Below are 19758 nucleotides of genomic sequence, written 5' to 3'. Positions count from 1 at the left end.
AAATATTAAACAAACCAGGATATGTTTTATATTTTACATTCTTCAAAAAGTAGCACCTCTTGCTTAGATAGAGACGGTTTTGCACATATATGCTGGATTTCTCACTTACCTTTGTGAGCTAGAGTCACCTGGAATTCAGGCTTTCAGTTAACAGCTGTGCTGAACTCATCAAGAGTTAATCACTTGAATTTCTTGTCTCTTAATAAAGTGTTTGAGAGCATCAGTTAAAGTAAAGTAGTGAAGAGGTAGAGTTACAGGTATACAGTGAATAGTGAATATTTGAGTAATGTTCGAATCCAGGTTATGGCAAGGACTACTCAACTAAATACTTTAAGAAAAAATGAAGGTCAATCAATCCGAAAAGAAGAATTTCAAGAACTTTAAAAGTATCATCAAGTTCAGCCACTGCTAAGACCATCAATAATATTATAATGATGAAACTGGCAGTCATCAGGACCGCCCCAAGAAAGGAAGAGCAAGAGTTTCCTCTGTTGTACAGGATAAGTTAATCAGAATTACCAGCCTCATAAACCACAAGTTAACAGCTCCCCAGATAAGAGCATCTTAATGCTTCTTCACAGAGTATTTTTTGGTTTGTTTAACACTTTTAAGTTACTACATGATTCCTTATATGTTCATTTGCGATGAAGGAAAAAAAATTCAAACATAGAAAGAGAAGGTGTGTCCAAACTTTTGACTGGTACTGCCATAATAGGGTGGACAATTATGACCAGAAACTGTATATATATATGACTGTATATATATATATATATATATATATATATATATATATATATATATATATATATATATATATATATATATATATATCAAAATCTAATTACAAATCAAATCAGATTTATTATCACATCACAAAAGTACAGGTGAGTGAAAACTTGGGTGCAAGTACGCACTAAACTATATACATGTGGAAATATATATTTAAAAATTGTACTTTATTTCAGTAATTCAGTTCAAAATGTGAAACTCATATATTACATAGATGTATTAAACACAGAGTGATCTATTTTAAGCGTTTATTTATTTTATTGTTGATGTTTTTGGATTACAGCCAATAAAAACCCCAAAAACAGTGTCTCAGAAAATTAGAATATTATATAAGACCAGTTGGTACTTTTGGCAGTGTGGGCAGTGTGCCAACTCCTGCTGGAAAATAAAATTTGTAAAATCCATAAAAGTTGGGAGCACACTAGGAAAACACTGTGGGAAAACACTGCACTGACTTTAGACTTGATAATAAAACACAGTGGATCAACAGCAGCAGATGACATGTCTCTCCAAACCATCACTGATTGGTGGAAACTTCACACTAGACCTCGAGCAGTTTGGACTGTGTGTCTCTCCACTCTTCCTCCAGACTCTGCTCCCTTGATTCACAAATGAAATGTAAAAAATACGGATAATCAGTGAAGGGATTTCATTTTCCAACAGGACTTGGCACACTGCCCACACTACCAAAAATACCAGTTGGTCTTATATAATATTCTAATTTTCTGAGACACTGATTTTTGGGTTTTCATTGGCTGTAAGCCATAATCATTAACAATAAAATAAATAAACGCTTAAAATAGATCACTCTGTGTGTAATACATCTATATAATATATGAGTTTTACATTTTTAACTGAATTACTATTATTCAGTAATATTATATATTAAACAGCCCTTATATTGACAGAAGTTGCATATTTTATTCCCACTCATTTTTATTCTATTTCTTCGCATGACATTGTACTACAAATTAAACATGTTGTAAGAACTGCAATTTCCATAATGCACCGCGGCAGTACAGGAAGTGCTTACCCACGACCTTGGAGAGTGAAGTTACGTGCGCAGAAGAGTCAGCATGGCGAGTAAAGAGCCAGGAGTGAGTGTTTATTTTATTATTAATATCATATTCACACGTATTACTGCTGTTCACTGTTTATCACACAGTTTATCCGCGTGTCCGCGGGTTTATAGAGCGGTTTATAGAGCCGGGTTTAGCGTGTAGAGGGAGTTACAGCTCTATTACAGCAGATTGCGTTTCTCTATCTGAGAAGTAATGAGATTATTATTACAATACAGATACAGGTTAAATAACTGATTATATATCATTAATTAATTAATTAAGTCTCTCAGATCTGCACAATGTGGAGTTTTATACATTAACTGTAGTTTAACCTTGTGAAGGACTGAATAAAATGCACGTACAATGAGATAAATACAGTGTAAATAAGCAACATTCATTATATATATATATATATATATATATATATATATATATATATATATATATATATATATATATATATATATATATATATATTCCAACACAGTAATTATAAGTATGCTGTATTTAATATAAGCTATGGCTGGATGATATCGCCAAAATCTATATGTATCAAGCAACATTAAGAAATATATAAGTTAAATCTAGATATACAGCTCTGGGAAAAATAAGAGAGCACTTAAAAATGATGATTTTCTTTGATTTTACCAAATTGAAAACCTCTGGAATATAATCAAGAGGAAGATGGATGATCACAAGCCATCAAACCACCAAACTGAACTGCTTGAATTTTTGCACCAGGAGTAAAGCAGCATAAAGTTATCCAAAAGCAGTGTGTAAGACTGGTGGAGGAGGAGAACATGATGCCAAGATGCATGATTAAAAACTGTAATTAAAAACCACCAGGGTTATTCCACCAAATATTGATTTCTGAACAATATTTTTGTCCGATATGTTGTCTGTAGTTTATAGAATAAAACAACAACGTTCATTTTACTCAAACATATATATCTATAAATAGATATCTTATAAATATATATATTTTTCCTTACATAATTTCAAGAATATACTACAGCAACGCAAAATAAAATTGAATATAAGTATGTTTAACTTAGTATAATCTAGGGCTGGACGATATGGCTGTCAAATAATAACACGATATTTCAGGGTATTTGTGCGATATCTAGTCCTGTCACAATAATTGCAATATCGATTTATCGTACAATAAATAAACATGACCTCAATAATTTTTGATAATCATGAAATCGTCTGTTGTGTTTATTTTGTATGTTTGTTCACATGTATAACTGTGAACACTATTTTAGCCAGTCATGCTTCAATAACTGTGACTTTATACACAACACACAGTGTGGATTAAAGTAGGTGAAGAAATAGGTAAATAATTCCCAAACTAATCATAATAAATGATTATTTACTAATTTGCTGTCTTTAGAAAGTGTATAATTACCTTTTTATGCTATTCTTTTATCATTAAAATTACAAAAATATTGTGTATCACAATAATTTCTGGAACAATATATCGTGCACAATTTTTTTAAACGTGACAAGCCTAGCAATATCGATATTTAAACATTTAATTTATGTTATTTTTAAATTATTTTAATAATATTCTACTGCATCACAATAATTACAAGTATGTTTTATTTAGTATAAGCTAGGGATGGATAATATGGCCAAAATATATATATATATATATATATATATATATATATATATATATATATATATATATATATATATATATATATATATATATTGCGATATATTTCTTAATTTCGCTTGATACGAAAATGCTGTACAGTAAAGCAAAACAATATATTTATACATATTTTAAAACAAAAACCTATTACAATAAACAAAAAAACTCTAGGAAATTATTGATACTTTAGTTACTTTAATTTCAATATACATTCGATATTTAATTTAATGTAATTTCAATGTACATTAGATTCACTATATTTCCACAAGTATTTTTTTACCCATCTAAATCATCATTTAAAAGCCATAGGGTGTATTAATTATGGTGTTTTGTGCAGTGTCCTAATATAAAATGTTATTCCAACTAATATCCATCTATAGTCCATAGTGTATTAAATTGTGAATTGAGTGTAAAGAGCAGCAAAACCAGGTTTTGTCCCAACAGAACTGGATCTAAATCCAGGGTTAGAGCATCACACAGCTGCACTTTAGTCCTTGTAGATAACCTTGTCCATCTTTAGCCCAGACACATTGCTCTCTTTTCTATAAATGCTTACCGTAATTAGGGGTGTGCTATACCATATCCTACACAATAATATATAATAATATCCTCTTTTTTCAGTTTATATGCATGCATTAAAAATATTCTACACTTTAGTATTGTGGTAGATATTTTTATTGCATTACATTATTATACATCTTGTTTTTACTGGATTTTTAGAACTTTTTTTTACTCTGAGATAGATTTATTACTGGTGCCACTTACAGTACTCACCATCACCACTAGCTGCACGAAGAGAATCTCATTGGCTAATTTTTATTCATAAATCACTTTCTTGCCATTTTCCAGCTTATATCGCTTATTTAATCTCATTTAATAACAGTATTTAGTCGCTCCAGTAGCTGGATCACCTGTTCAGGTACCAAGAGTTTTTAGTGAACTGGGAAAATCTGCTTTTAGCTACAGAGCAGCACTAGTGAGCTGAAATTCACTACAGGAAATGTTGAAACTCAGCTCACTGGGATCACTTAATAATTTTTTACTTTTAGTGTCTAATCACCATCAGAAAGCCTGTGACTGTTTAAAATTATTTTTTTTATTTTTAATTTTTATTTGTTTGTTTGTATTATTTTAATTTTAATTTATTATGTTTATTTGTATGTATTTATTATTACTTTTTATTTTTTATTCTAATGTTTTATATTTAGATTTGTATGTTCTTAGTTCATTATTGTTCTTTTTATCATTTCATATCATTCTTATCTTTTTATTTTACTTTTACTATTATCTTTTCTTTGTTTTATATTTTATAAATACTTTACTTTTTGTGTCAATTTGGTATAATGCAGGTATAATGAGGTAAATATAGTATAAATAAGCTACATTCATTAGTATGCTGTATTTTAGTATATTTATACATTTAATTATTTTTATGTAATATATACTAACTATACTACTATCTCTATATATTTAGTTTTTTATGTTTTTAGTTCATTATTATTCTTTTTATCATTTCACATCATTCTTATCTTTTTATTTTATTTTTACTATTATCTTTTCTTTGTTTTATATTTTATAAATACTTTACTTTTTATGTGTCCATTCGTTTTTATGTTTTTTTTAGAATTTTATATTTTACATATATTTTATTCATATATATTTAATGTTGATTTAAAATGAGTTTCTTTTAATTATTTATTTAATTTTTAATTAAATCCTTAATTAATCCCTTTTATACTGTAAATGCTCTGCAGCATTGTAAATGAGGGTCAGCATCAATGTATCCCCAAGTGAAAATAAAGGTTAATTGAGTGTATAGATAAAGCTGATATCCAATATTACACGTTATTGTAATAAAAACCCCAATATATTGTGATATTATTTTAGGGCCAGGTTACATACCCCTATTTATATTGACTTATTGATATAAATAATTAACATACACATTGCACAACATTTTTATGATATTTTGACATGCAGACAAAACGATGACAGTTTATTACAGTACGATAAAACAAATAAAACATCTCATAAATGTTGATTTATTACTCTGCCTGCTGACGGTTGAGACGCAGTGTATCCAGCTCTGCTCAGTCAGATTAGTCTGATTGTTTGTGTCTAATCTGCTCTGGGTTAAATCTGATTACCTGTGTCCTGGCTGGTGGGGAATTTAACGCTGTAAACTTTAGTCAGTGGGTTTAATCCCCCATGTGATCTCAGCACAGGGAGCAGGACTGTGGATTATAATCTCTACTAATGAATAAATTCATTCAGATACTTTAAACTGGATCCACTGCTGTTTGTAACACCATAGAAACCCCCTGTAGAAACATGGGGACCACTTCGCAACACCACAGAAACTAACCAGTATATCCACTTAGTTACACCATGGCCGCAACCCCTTGTAATACCACAGAGACCACTTTGCAACCAGGGGTATAATCCACTTAGATACTCATACCATAGCAACCACCTTTAAAACTATAGGGACCAATTAGGAACACCACAGCAACCACCCAGTATAACCACTTAGATACCAAACCATAGGAACTATACCATAGAACCTGTAGAATCAGAGGGACCTCTTCGCAACACCAACACATCCACCTGTAGAACCGTAGAGACCACTTAGCCACACCACACCAACACATCAACTCAGAATAACCACTTGGGTACACTATAGCAACACCCTTTAGAACCATATGGACCACTTAGCAACATCACAGCATCCACCCAGTATGTCCATTTAGATACACCATGGCTGCAACCCTCTGTAATACTATAGGGACTACTTCACAACAACACAGCATCCACCCAATAAAACCACTTAGATACCATACCCCAGAAACCACCTTTAAAACTATAGGGACCATTTAGCAACACCACAGCAACCACCCAGTATAACTACTTAGATACCAAACCATAGGGACTATACCAAAGAACCTGTAGAATCAAAGGGCCACTTCGCAACTCCATAGCAACAACCTGTATAACCACAGGGACCACTTAGCAACACCACAGCATCCACTAAGTAAAATCACTTACATATCATTCCATAGCAGCCACCTTTAAAATCATAGGGACCATTTAGCAACACGACACCAACCACCCAGTATAACCACTTACATACACCATTGCAACTCCCTTTAGAACTATATGGACCACTTGGCAACACCACAGCATCCACCCAGTATAACCACTTAGATACCATACCATAGAAACGCACTGTAATTCCATAGGGACCATTTCACAACACCACAGCGTCCACCCAGTATATCCACTTAGATACACTATGGCGGCAACCCCCTGTAATACCATGGGGACAACTTCGCAACAACACAGCAAGCACCTAGTATATCCTCCTTTAAAACCATAGGGACCATTTAGAAACTCCACAGCAACAACCCAGTATAACCATTTAGACAACATACCATAAGAACCCCCTGTAGAACCATAGGAAGCACTTCACAACAGCACAGCATCCACTCCACCACTTAGTAGCCCTGTGGCAATCTCCTAGGATACTGTGAAAACCACCTGGTAAACCATAGGGACTAATTTGTAACAATCCTGTGACCCCAATAGCAACTATCTGGGAAAGCATAGCGTTTGATTAGCAACACCATATCAACCGCCAGCAATCAATCAAATCATATCAACATCTTAGCAACATCATAGGAACTAACTGCACATAGCCTTATTAACCAATCAGCAACATCGTTGCAACAAACTGAAAAACTATAAACAATCACATGGCATAACATAGCAACCACCTAACAACCAATTAGCAACACCATGAAAACCACATGGGATACAATGACAGCCAAAAAGGTACAGCCTACAGCCAGCTAATCATCACTATGAAATTTTGATATTAGAAATACTGAATTAGACTAAACCTAAGCCCCGCCTCTTCCTGTTTTCTGTTCTTTTTAGAATTTTCTGCAGCAGCTGAGGCAGATCGCGGGCCGGATGTCCTCGGGTCCAAGAGGATCCGGACTGGGGGTTAAACTAATCATCGGGGCTGGAGCTCTGGCTTATGGAGTGAAAGAAGCGATGTACACAGGTACGCATTACTGACCGAGTGCAATGTGATTGGCTGAGAGATGTTCTATGAGTTCCATCATCAGCCAGTAATGCACTGTAACTGAAGCGCTCCATACAGGTCACCTAGCAACGATGCAGCGCTTACAAGCCAAACAGTGCAGCTACAAACAGAGCAGCAATGGAACTATTTTAACTCGTGGAGTTTTTATAACCAAACAGATTATATTTTTTCCTCCTCTATAACTCAAAGACTTTTATTTGTCCCATTATTACAAGTTATAGCACTCCCTCTCGTGTATTATTGCTTTGTTGTTGGGTTCAGTCCCATTAAACCCCTAACCACACAGTCTGGAGTTCCATACCTGCTGTTAGAACTGTCTGCATAGCACTGGATGTTAAACTAACTTAAAGTTTACCGTATTTCTCGCACCAAAAATCTTTTAATTTTCCCAGAAATCGTTAGTGCCGGTGCTCCTTATGTATGAATTCTACCAGTCAGTTATTAAAGAGCAGTAAAGCCACTCCATAAAAAAAGTTATACAGGAGTTTCAGTTTAGTTCTCCAGCACCAAGACTGGAGCAGCATTAGCATTAGCTGCTAATTAGCTCTGTCACTGTTCGGAGGTGAGTAATATTGGCCTGTAGCCTGCTGCTAACCCTGGCCAGCACTGCTGGAGCAGTATAAGCATTAGCCGCTAACCGTGCTAAGCGCTAGCTCTTTCGCTGGTCAGAGGTGAGTATATCAGACTATAGACTATGTTAAAACAAGCTATACGTTATGAAACTAGCTAATATCTCCCTGGCTTAACAGAACACTCAGGCTTTCACAGTGTATCGCTGTCGGGTGGCATTTACTAGCGCTAACAGCAGTTAGCTTTAGTGTAAATCTGGAAATCTAAGCTTACTGTAAATAAACAGAAGTGCTTCAATCACCCAAATAAACAGTTTTCAGGAGAGAAATCTGTATAGTTTAACATCCAGCACTCGTTTAACTTTAAAAGAAAATTTGTTTACTTAACTAAGCTTAGCTTTACAGGTCCTGCTGAATTAGAAGGGAAACATGGCGACACCTCTGTTCCTTACTAGTGTTGCGTAATGCACCTTATAGTCCGCTGCACCTTATAGTCCGCTGTGCCTTATAGTGTGAAAAATACGATAGTAATGGTCAGATTTGTATGAGTAATGATCTGATGACTGTTTCTGCAGTGGAAGGTGGGCAGAGGGCCATCATCTTTAACAGAATCGGAGGAATGGAGAAGGACACAGTGCTTGCTGAGGGGCTTCACTTCAGGTTCGAATTGATAGTCATCCAGATATCTTTTTACATAATTAACTTTTTTTGAATAGTTTTATTATTATAACATATTTACTCATTTGTATTAATTATTAATCTGTTTTCAGTTTCTCAGTTCGCTAATTGTCTGTTATTGCTGCCACGCTGTTTACAGGATACCATGGTTCCAGTACCCAATCATCTACGACATCCGAGCCAGACCCAGGAAGATCTCATCTCTCACAGGAAGCAAAGGTAACTGTTTACTGTACTGTAAACCATAGGAACCACCTTGTAAGCATCTACAACCACCAAGCAACCCCAATCGCTGATAAACGGGAAAGCATAGTGTTCAATTAGCAACACCATATCAACCAATCAGCAACATTGTAGCAACTGCCTACCAACACCATAGCAACCACATGGGATATGATAGCAAGAATTGACCAGTACCAAAGTAACCACCTGCCAACACCAAAGCAATGGCATGGGATACCTTAGCAACAGTATAGCAATAATCTGGGATATTTGCACTCACCAGCTAGCAACTAATTATCAACGCAATAACGACGACCTGAGATACCACCCAGCAACACCATATCAACCAATCTGCAACATCAGTGCAACCAACTGGAAAACCATAACAACTGCATGGAATAATACAGAAACCACCTAGCAACTAATTAGCAATGCAATGAAAGTGTGCGAGACCAAAGCAACCACCTAGCAACACCATAGCAACCAAGTGAAAAACCATAAGATCCACATAGGATAACATAGCAACCACCTAGCAACACCAACACCGTAGAAACTAGGTGAAAAACCATAAGTACAAGGCAGGATAACATAGAAACCACATAGCAACATTATATCAACCACATAGGATACAATTTAAACCATTTAGCGTTTTTTGTATCAAAAATGGCCATTTAATAAAATCAGACATAGCAACCACTTGCCAGCCCTATAGCCGTAACCTTGGATATTACAAAGTCCATCTAGAAAACAATTAGCAAAACAATGAAAACTACCTGGGATACCACAGCAACCACCTAACAACACTGTAGCAGTTACGTGGGATATTATGGCAAACACTTAGCAACACTATATAGCAGTAACATGGGATATCACACTGACCACCTGAAATCAATTAGCAAAACAATGAAAACTACCTGGGATTTTATTACTTATAATGGTTTTAATTTACCTTACTGTTGTGTTTTATATATTTCGTTATATATATATATATATATAGTGTGTGTGTGTTAATGTCTGGTTTTAGCTGTATACAGAGATTAGGGTGTGTTTGTTGATTGGTGATTGGTGCAGGTGTGTAAGTAGGCAGGTGATAAATGTGGTCCTGATGCTGTTGTGACTGAGGTCCTGAAGCTCATTAGTAAAGACTGTGACTCCTCCCCTCCTGTTCCTCTGCAGATCTTCAGATGGTGAATATTGCTCTGAGGGTGCTGTCTCGCCCGGTGGCCTCCAACCTGCCCTTCCTCTACCAGCACCTGGGGGTGGATTACGATGAGCGCGTGCTGCCCTCCATCGTTAACGAGGTGCTGAAGAGTGTAGTGGCCAAATTCAACGCCTCGCAGCTTATCACACAGAGAGCACAGGTACATAACAGTTTTTTGGGGTTTTTATATCTGTTATTTTTTAATACTCAGCTTTGTGTATTAATGAGTGATGCATAGGAGTGGAACAATATGTACAGTACCAGTCAAAAGTGTGGACCGTTCGTACATTCAGTGTTTTTTTTTTTTTTTTTCATTATTTTAAAATGTTCTGCATTGTAGATTAATACTAAAATTTTCCAAACTATGAAGAAAAAAAAACATATTGAATTATTTATTAAACTAAAAAGTCTTAAATAAACCAGAATATGTTTTATAATATTTTACATTCTTCAAAATGTAGCTCCTCTTATTTAGATAGAGACAGTTTTGCACATCTCTGCTGGATTTTCTCAGTCAGTTTTGTGAGCTAGAGTCACCTGGAATTCAGGCTTTCAGTTAACAGCTGTGCTGAACTCATCAAGAGTTAATTACTTGAATTTCTTGTCTCTTAATAAAGTGTTGAGAGCATCAGTTAAAGTAAAGTAGTGAAGAGGTAGAGTTACATGTATACAGTGAATAGTGAATATTTGAGTAATGTTCGAATCCAGATTATGAGAAGCAATAACTACTCAACTAAGTAAAGAAAAAAATAAAAGGAAAAAAAAAAAGAACTTTGAAAGTATCTAAAGTGCAGTCCCACAACGACCATCAAAAACATTATAATGATGAAACTGGCACTCATCAGGAAGATTTGTCTCTGTTGTACAGGATAAGGTTATCAGAGTTACCAGCCTCAGAAACCAGGCCCTCAGATAAGAGCACCTAAATACTTCAGTATTGTCCAATATTAATTTACAATGTAGGAAAAAAGGAAAAAATAGAAACATTGAAAAAGAAGGTGTGTCCAAACTTTTGACTGGTACTGTATGTCCTTTGAGATTTTATTTTATTAAATTGTACTATTTATTGCCTAGTCATAAGTTATTGTAGCATTATACTTCAAATATGTTCAAATCGTATTTACCCTGTTTGTGTGTCTGTCCGTATGCGTGTCTCTCTTTGTCCTTCTTTGTCCCTGTGTGTCTCTGTGTGTGTCTGTCCGTATGCGTGTCTCTCTTTGTCCTTCTTTGTCCCTGTGTGTCTCTGTGTGTGTCTGTATCTCTGTGTGTCCCTGTGTGTGTCCCTGTGTGCGTGTCTTTCTTTGTCCTTCTTTGTCCCTGTGTGTCTCTGTGTGTGTGTCTGTATCTCTGTGTTACTTTGTGTGTGTCTGTGTGTGTGCGCCTGTATCTCTGTGTGTTACTTTGTGTGTGTGTCCCTGTGTGTGTCTCTTTGTCTATCTTTGTGTGTGTTACTTTGTGTGCGTGTCTGTGTATCTGTGTATTACTTTTTGTCTGTCTCTGTGTGTTTGTGTGTCTTATTGTGTGTGTCTCTTTGTGTGTGTCTATCTGTGTGTGTGTGTGTGTTTAGGTGTCTATGTTGATCAGGAGGGAGCTGATTGAGAGAGCTAAAGATTTTAACATTATTCTGGATGACGTGGCGATCACAGAGCTGAGCTTCAGCAGGGAGTACACCGCTGCTGTGGAGGCCAAACAAGTCGGTAAGAATATGCCAGAAAATCTGTATATATATATATATTTATTTATATATGTGTTTATATAGTGCCTTTCATACATAAATAAAACCTCAAATTGCTTCTCAGACTATTTATCAAAGTGACAGCATTACATTAGGGCTGCACGATACATTGTTGCGCAACAGTCACATCGCAGGACGTACACAGCGCTGTCTCTGTGTCTGTGTGAGGGACAGGCTGCTGCTGCCTGAGAAGCACGAGGTAACCGCATGGCCTCTATCCACATGGTTGGGCACGTGCTTGTAAACGTGAGCACGTGTGAAAAGCTGTGCACCTCAGTCCAGCACAGTTTTGCACAGTTATTTCCAGTTAAAGCCATTTAAATGCCTGATTAAAGAGCCGATTACTGTTGTTTTGCTGTTTTCCTCGGGTTTTGAGAGCTGACTCAGCTCTTGATTGGTCCGGACGCGAAACAGCATGCGAGTGGGGGCGGGGCTGGTGACGTCATGGGCCCTGCATTGTTTGATATTGTGATATATATTGTTGAATAAAATTTTTCCAGTATCGTGCAGTCCTAGCATACATACAATTTAAACACGTCATCTAGTTCTTTTTCTTATTTTTTTATTTTTATATGGCCTGATTTTTCAAACCAAAACTTGCTGATGTATTTATGGTATGTACGCATGCCCTTTTTTTCTTTTTCTTTTTTTTTAATACTTATTTTTATTAGTTCTAAAGTTATAGTTTTAAGTTATACAAGGGTGTCTAGCCAGAATTCTTCCCACATCAGAATTTTCACTTCCTGCTTTCTGTAGATGCTTTAATTTGATCTGCTAACAGCATCCACTAGGTGGCGTTGGTGGTGTTGTTATTTAAGGTCATTTTCCATTCAGCCAATACAGCTAGTACCTTAAAGCGTTGTTCACTTTAAAGGTGTTTTAAACCCACCTGATTTTATGTTGTTTTGACTCCAAATGTAATGTAATGACTCCACCCTCAGCTCAAAACTGAAAAATGCTTAAAAAAATGGGAGGGGTAGTTTGCGAGTGGCACTGGGTGGTGTATGGGTTTAGGGGCGGGGCAGAAGAGAGAGCTAACTGGGCTATTTTTTTAAAGCGTAGGAAATGTTTTGTATTATAAAATTATAAGCAGGACTGGTATGTTTCACATGTCAGCTATTAATAAAAAAATGGTTTAGGGTTTAGTTCTTTAAACCTTAAACAGTGTATTTATTTATATAATCTTCATCTTCTATTGTTTCGCTTTTTCATAAAATATATATTCAGACTTTGTGTGGGGTAGTTTGCAAGGGGTACTGGGTGATGTATGGGTTTAGGGGCGGGGCAGGAACCTCTGGGGGCGCTGTAGAGGCAGAAATGAGCGTGATAAAAGCGTTTTTTAAAGGTTAAATAAATCTGGTTTAGGGTTTCGTACCTCTTTAAAGCTTAAACAGTGTATTTATAGTGTATTTGTTTTGCTCATAAATATACTCAAACTTTGTGTTCATTTCTGATGTTCAGCCCAGCAGGAAGCCCAGAGGGCTCAGTTCTATGTGGAGAAAGCCAAGCAGGACCAGAGGCAGAAGATTATCCAGGCTGAGGGAGAGGCAGAAGCTGCTAAAATGGTATTTTTTATTTTCTTTACACACTTCTCAAACTTTACAAACTCAATTTATCCCCAATATACTGCTGTCAATAAAACTCCAAAAACTCTGGATACGAGGTGCAAAAAAACGTCAAGAGCAGTAACTATAGCCCTGTTTAAATATATTAATACTGTAGCTTGAAGGATCATTTTAATGCACACTGAACTGAATGTTCTAGTTAACTGAAGAAAATAAGGACATTTGGCAGATTTTAATACTTTAATGGTTCTTACTTGTGCAATAGAGCAATATATTTTGAGAAATTTCTCTTTTAAATACTTAAACCTTGTTTAAAATGTGTTAAAGTTGTTAGCATATCTCTTTTATGGGACAAATTAAACAGTAATCAAAGTCTTAATTTAAAGCCTTAGTGTTTTATAGTATATGCACTTCTTACTATATATCAATATTGAAGCACAGTCATGAAAAAAATATATATAATAAAATAATAAAAATACAGTGATATACAGTGAAAAAGTCAGAATCTTAAAAAATACCATGATATACATTTTTGATCACACCGCCCAGCACTAATACAATGTAAGAATGACATAAACCTTGGTGTGCACCTTAAATAGCTGAATTAACAGCTTTAATAGTGAGATTTAATAGTATCTTAATATACTGTTAATTTCTGGATAAGGAGAATTCAGATCTAGCTCTCGTTTGCGAAAACTTTCCAGAGCTTAGTTTAAATCTGTTTTTTCTTTCAAAAAAGTAGCATAAAAGACTAAATTCCCCATTTCTCCACATTCTTTACTTGTAGAGTAGTTATTTAACCTGGTCTGAGGCTGCACACACTCACTCATAATCATCATCGCTCTTTATAAAGCTGATTTTAAGTCTGTGTAACACAATCACAGCCCCTTTCCCCTGAAAGTGTTTAATGGCTTTAATAGCTGGTTATAATGAGGAGATCTGGAGCCGCTGTGCTTAATAAGCTAATATAATTACTGATAATCGTAGAGTGCAACAGTTTAAAAGTGTGGCCCCTCAGATTTAATAATCTCTCAGTAATATCCTGCAGTTTATCCCCCCCTCTCTCTCTTTCTTTCTCTTTTTCTTTCTCTCTCTCTCTCTCTCTCTCTCTCTCTCTCTCTCTCTCTCTCTCTTTCTTTCTCTTTTTCTTTCTCTCTCTCTTTCTCTCTTTCTCTCTCCATGCTTATGGAGCACCCTGGTGCCAAGGCCAGATCCTGAAGAATTGATACTGCAGGGCTGAAACTGTATTTTTTGTGTTTGTTTATTGTATAATCCAGCTGGGTGAAGCTGTAACTAAGAATCCTGGATATCTCAAACTCCGACGCATCAGAGCCGCCCAGAACATCGCCAAGACGGTGAGTCTGCTGCTTTCATATCCATATAAAAACTTTAACTGTAAGATTTGGTCACTTGCTTTAAAATTGCTGAGTACTAAGTGGTCCAGCGGGCTAAATCCCTGGCACTTTGATCGGGAGATCACTTGTTCGAATCCTGGTCATGCAGCTTGCCATCAGCTGCCGGAGCACAATTGGCCTTGCTCTTTCTGGGTGGGTGCTGTAAAGTAGATGGGGCTCTTTCCCCTCATCACTTCTAGGGTGATGTTGATCAGCACAAGGTTGCGTCTGTGAGCTGATGTATGAGAACCGAGTCGCTGCGCTTTCCTCCGAGCGTTAGCGCTGTGACGCTACTCGGCAATGCTACAGCATCAGCAGCAGTTCAAAAAGAGGCGGAGTCTGACTTCACATGTATCGGAGGAGGCATCTCTTTAGTATTGTTTTATAATGTTTGAAGCCAGGTTTAATTTTGAATAATGTGATCTATGTATTGGTGTATATGTTGTGTAGGTGGCGAGTTCCCAGAATAAGGTGTATCTAAATGCTGATAGTCTGGTGATGAACCTGCAGGACAGCTCCTTCAACAAGTAAGCCCATCTCCTTCTTCTTACTGCTAAATTAATCTTTTTATTTCAAATCTTCTGTTGTATTTATTACTATTTAATATTTATATTTACTCTGTAGTACATAGTGGAAGCTTGCAATGGGTCCTCATCCATCCTGGAATGTCTGGATTTCATACATATTGTAATAGAAAATGTTGAAAAATGTGAAACTCATATATTATATAGATTTATTAAACACAGAGTGATCTATTTAAAGCATTTATTTATTTTACTGTTGATAATTATTATGGCTTACAGCCAATGAAAACCCCAAAATCAGTGTCTCAGGAAATTTGAATATTATATATTAAGACCAATTGGTACTTTCAGCAGTGTGGGCAGTGTGAAGCCAAGTCCTGCTGGAAAATGAAATCTGCATCTCTATAAAAGTTGCTTTTAGCAAAGGAAAGAATGACGTGCTGTAAGATTTTGCGGGTTTATAGAGATGCAGATTTCATTTTCCAGCAGTACTAGGCACACTTTCCACACTGCCAAAAGTGCTGATTGGTCTGCTTTTTTTTTTTTTTTTTTTTTTTTTTATAACTTATTTTGATCATTTTTTAATTTCTGCTCTAAACTTTTTTTACATGTTTATAAAACAACAAAAATGATCAGTTTCTCTAAATTTTACAGTTTTTAGGTATATGTTTTGAGTTATTTAAACACCTAAGACGTCCTGGCTGAGAGGAGGCTGTAGAGTGAGGCAGAATTAGCTCTGTGTGTGAGTGTTTTCTGATTGTGTAAGCAGAAGTGTAACTACATCATTGATGTGAGTCGTGCTCTAGTTGGTTCGGCGGATCAGCTCGACCCGATCAGCTAAATTCGACACCCCCCCCAGCCTCCTCCATTCAATACCCACTTATACAAACAGCCTTTCACAGCTTCACCTCGTCACAGCAGCAGCAGCAGGGCTAATTTACACCTTTATACCTGCACACTCTCCTCACCTGTTCACTGTGACCTATAATACTGCCGACTGGCAGGACAGAGAGGACGGAGGGCTGAACACTGTATGACCAAATGTTTGTAGACATCCTTTTTAATTAATGCTGTGTTCATCTCCCTTTTCTGAGTAGATTTGGGAGGAGCAGTCAAATGCAATCAAATCCTCACAGCAAGGCTTTACAATCTAGTAAAAAGCCTTCTCTAAGCAGTAGAGACAAAAGCAGGATAAACTCATTTTAATACCCTTGATTTTGGAAGAAACAATGAATGAGCAAGTGTCTCAATATTTATGGATGGACGGATGAATAAATGGGTGGATGGATAGGTAGATGAGTGGGTGGATGGGTGGAGAAATCTTCTCTGGACAGTAGAGACAGTTACTCCAACAAAAGTAATTTTTATTACTATAAAATGGCTGGATAAATGGGTGGGTGGGTGGGTGGATGGATGAATGGATGGATGAATGGATGGATAAATGGATGGGGTGGATGGATAAATGGATGGATGGATGAATGGATAAATGGGTGGATGGCTGGATAAATGGGTGGGTGGATGGCTGGATAAATGGGTGGGTGGGTGTATGAATGGATGGATAAATGATGGGTAGATGAGTGGGTGGATGGGTCGAGAAATATTCTCTGGACAGTAGAGACAGTTACTCCAACAAAAGCATGAGAAACTGTTTATAATAGTTTTTAACCAATATTTATGGCTGGATGGGTAAATGGGTGGATGGGTAAATGGGTGGATGGATGGATAGATGGATGGATGGGTGGGTAGGTAGAAGGGTAGATGGATGGATGGATGGATGGATGGGTTACTTCCACAAAAGCAGAATAAACTGTTTTTAATAGTTTTTAACCAATATTTCTGGGTGGGTGGGTTTAGGTAGATGAATGTATGGGATGTTGTTACACCAACAAAAGCAGGATAAACTATTTATAATAGTTTTTAACCAGTTTTTAACCAATACTCTTGGGTGGATAGATGGCCGGGTAGCTGGATTGATGGATGGATGGATGGGATTGTTACTCCAACAAAAGCAGGATAAGCTATTTTTAATTGTTTTAAACCATTACTTATGGATGGATGGATGGATGGATGGATGGATGGATGGATGGATGGATGGATGGATGGATGGGATTGTTACTCCCAACAAAAGCAGGATAAACCATTTGTAATAGTTTTAACCAATTTTTAACCAATACTTATGGATGGATGGATTAATAAGTTGATAAATGGGTGGATGGATGGCTGGATGGATGGGTAGATGAATAGATGGGATGTTGATAAACAATTTTTAATAGTTTTTAACCAATACTTTTGGCTGGATGGATGGATGGGTGCATCACTGTGTGCATCACTTCAGCCGCCTCTCTTTCAATCTTTTCTTTCTCTAGCAAATTCAAGCCATTTTTGTCATTTATTATCATCTAATAAGTTAATTTCTTAAGCCTATACAGCTGTTTAGTCCCCGTAACTGCATTGTGTGTGGAGGAAAGCTCTTACTTTCCCTATTAAACATTAATCCAGTTGATTTCACTAATTCACGGTTAATTGAGATGATGATTCCCGTTTTTCCTTCTACTTTTTTACAGTGCATTTCTTAAAAATTCAGTTCTTAACCCAATTTTAGTTGCTTCATCTTAGATCCCCTTAGTTTTCTCAGCATTTTTCATGCATACCAGTATGTTGACCCTTTAGAAACAGTTGAACTGAATCTTTTCCACTACCACAGGATGGTCAGCTCTTTCCATATCATTGATTAACAAATGAGAAGCTACTCCCTGCATCAGTTATGATTCATTTAAACTGTGTTACTGTGTTGCAGTAATTGTTATCATATAGGACACTGGGATATTGATTTGTAGTTGATTTCTCAATGATACTAATAGAGTTTTTTCCCTCTGTTTTCAGCTTGTCCTTGGGGAAGTGAGGGACGTGTCAGCGGGTTGAGTGCATTCCATGTTTTGGCAGCCTGTATTTCTGTATTTAACCTCTTCTCTGAGTATGAGTGGACCTTCCATCACAGCGCTGTGATCCCGGGCACAGTCCAGAAGAACCGGGTTGAGTGGACTTGAGAACACACTAACACACACTTAACAGTGTTTATTGCACACAGTTTATAAAGGGCATGTGTTGCCTATTATCTTATGTAGTCATTGGACATTATTATTCAGTAAAATCCTCTGAAACCCATAAATAATATCCATAAAAGTTAAATTATTACATTACGAATGGTATAAAGATGACAGAGGATTAGTAGTTACCTCTAGAGTAATCAGAATATGCTAACCAAGGCCACTCAACTCGTAGCTAGTGTTCACAGTGCCTGGTTTATCTGTGTTTGTTAGTTCTGTTCCCATCAGGAATGTATATGTGAGTGTATACTGACGAGATTAAAGCACTGTGAGGAGGTTTCATTAAATATTTTGAATTTTTGAGACTAGCTGTGGTCATTTAAGTGCTTCTTTTGTATCATAAAGTTTCTTTGATTTTACTAAATTGAAAACCTCTGGAATATAATCAAGAGGAAGATGGATGATCACAAGCCATCAAACCAAACTGAACTACTTGAATTTTTGCACCAGGAGTAAAGCAGCACAAAGTTATCCAAAAGCAGTGTGTAAGACTGGTGGAGAAGAATGCCAAGATGCATGAAAACTGTGATTAAAAACCAGGATTGATTTCTGAAATCTTTATGAATATGAATTTGCATTATTTGAGGTCTGAAAGCTCTGCATCTTTTTTGTTATTTCAGCCGTTTCTCATTTTATGCAAATAAATGCTTTAAATGACGATATTTTATTTGGAATTTGGAAGAAATGTTGTCTGTAGTTTATAAAATTTAACAAAAAAATTGATTTTACTCAAACATAAACCTATAAATAGCAAAATCAGAGAAACTGATTCAGAAACTAAAGTGGTCTCTTACTTTTTTTTTCCAGTGCTTTATATTATATATTTTACAGATTTTGTCAATTTTATATATTTATAGTTCTGAAACCAGTACTTTTACACTTTTACTTAAAAAGTAAAAAGCTTTAACTTCTACAGAAGTATTTTAAACCCTAGTATCTACAATATACTTCTACCTACAGAGTAATGAATAGAAATACATTTCACACCGTTGATAATACATAAAATAAGGCTTTATTACCACCCACAGTGGACAATACAGCTCAGTGCAATAAAAACATTATAATGATGAAACTGGCACTCATCAGGACTGCTCCAGAATAAGAAGAATCACATCCACATTTAATGTCTAAGACCCATCCCACAT

At 36.1% G+C, this 19758-nt stretch overlaps 1 protein-coding gene across 1 annotated transcript; it reads left to right on the top strand.

Annotated features, from left to right (window-relative positions):
- Positions 1–1789: 1789 nt before the first annotated feature.
- On the top strand, positions 1790–18921 carry phb2a (prohibitin 2a). The gene is made up of 10 exons (XM_022678652.2): positions 1790–1886; positions 7447–7576; positions 8763–8847; positions 9005–9084; positions 10264–10448; positions 11856–11985; positions 13485–13588; positions 14866–14943; positions 15433–15509; positions 18390–18921. Exons 1-10 carry the CDS (start codon positions 1866–1868, stop codon positions 18406–18408), a joined length of 909 nt encoding a protein of 302 aa, XP_022534373.2. The 5' UTR covers positions 1790–1865; the 3' UTR covers positions 18409–18921.
- Positions 18922–19758: the final 837 nt, after the last annotated feature.

Source organism: Astyanax mexicanus, chromosome 4 (assembly GCF_023375975.1).
Source record: "Astyanax mexicanus isolate ESR-SI-001 chromosome 4, AstMex3_surface, whole genome shotgun sequence".
NCBI classification, from domain to species: domain Eukaryota; kingdom Metazoa; phylum Chordata; class Actinopteri; order Characiformes; family Acestrorhamphidae; genus Astyanax; species Astyanax mexicanus.
Note: the sequence above shows the minus strand (reverse complement) of the source record. Positions and strands in the feature narration are given on the sequence as shown.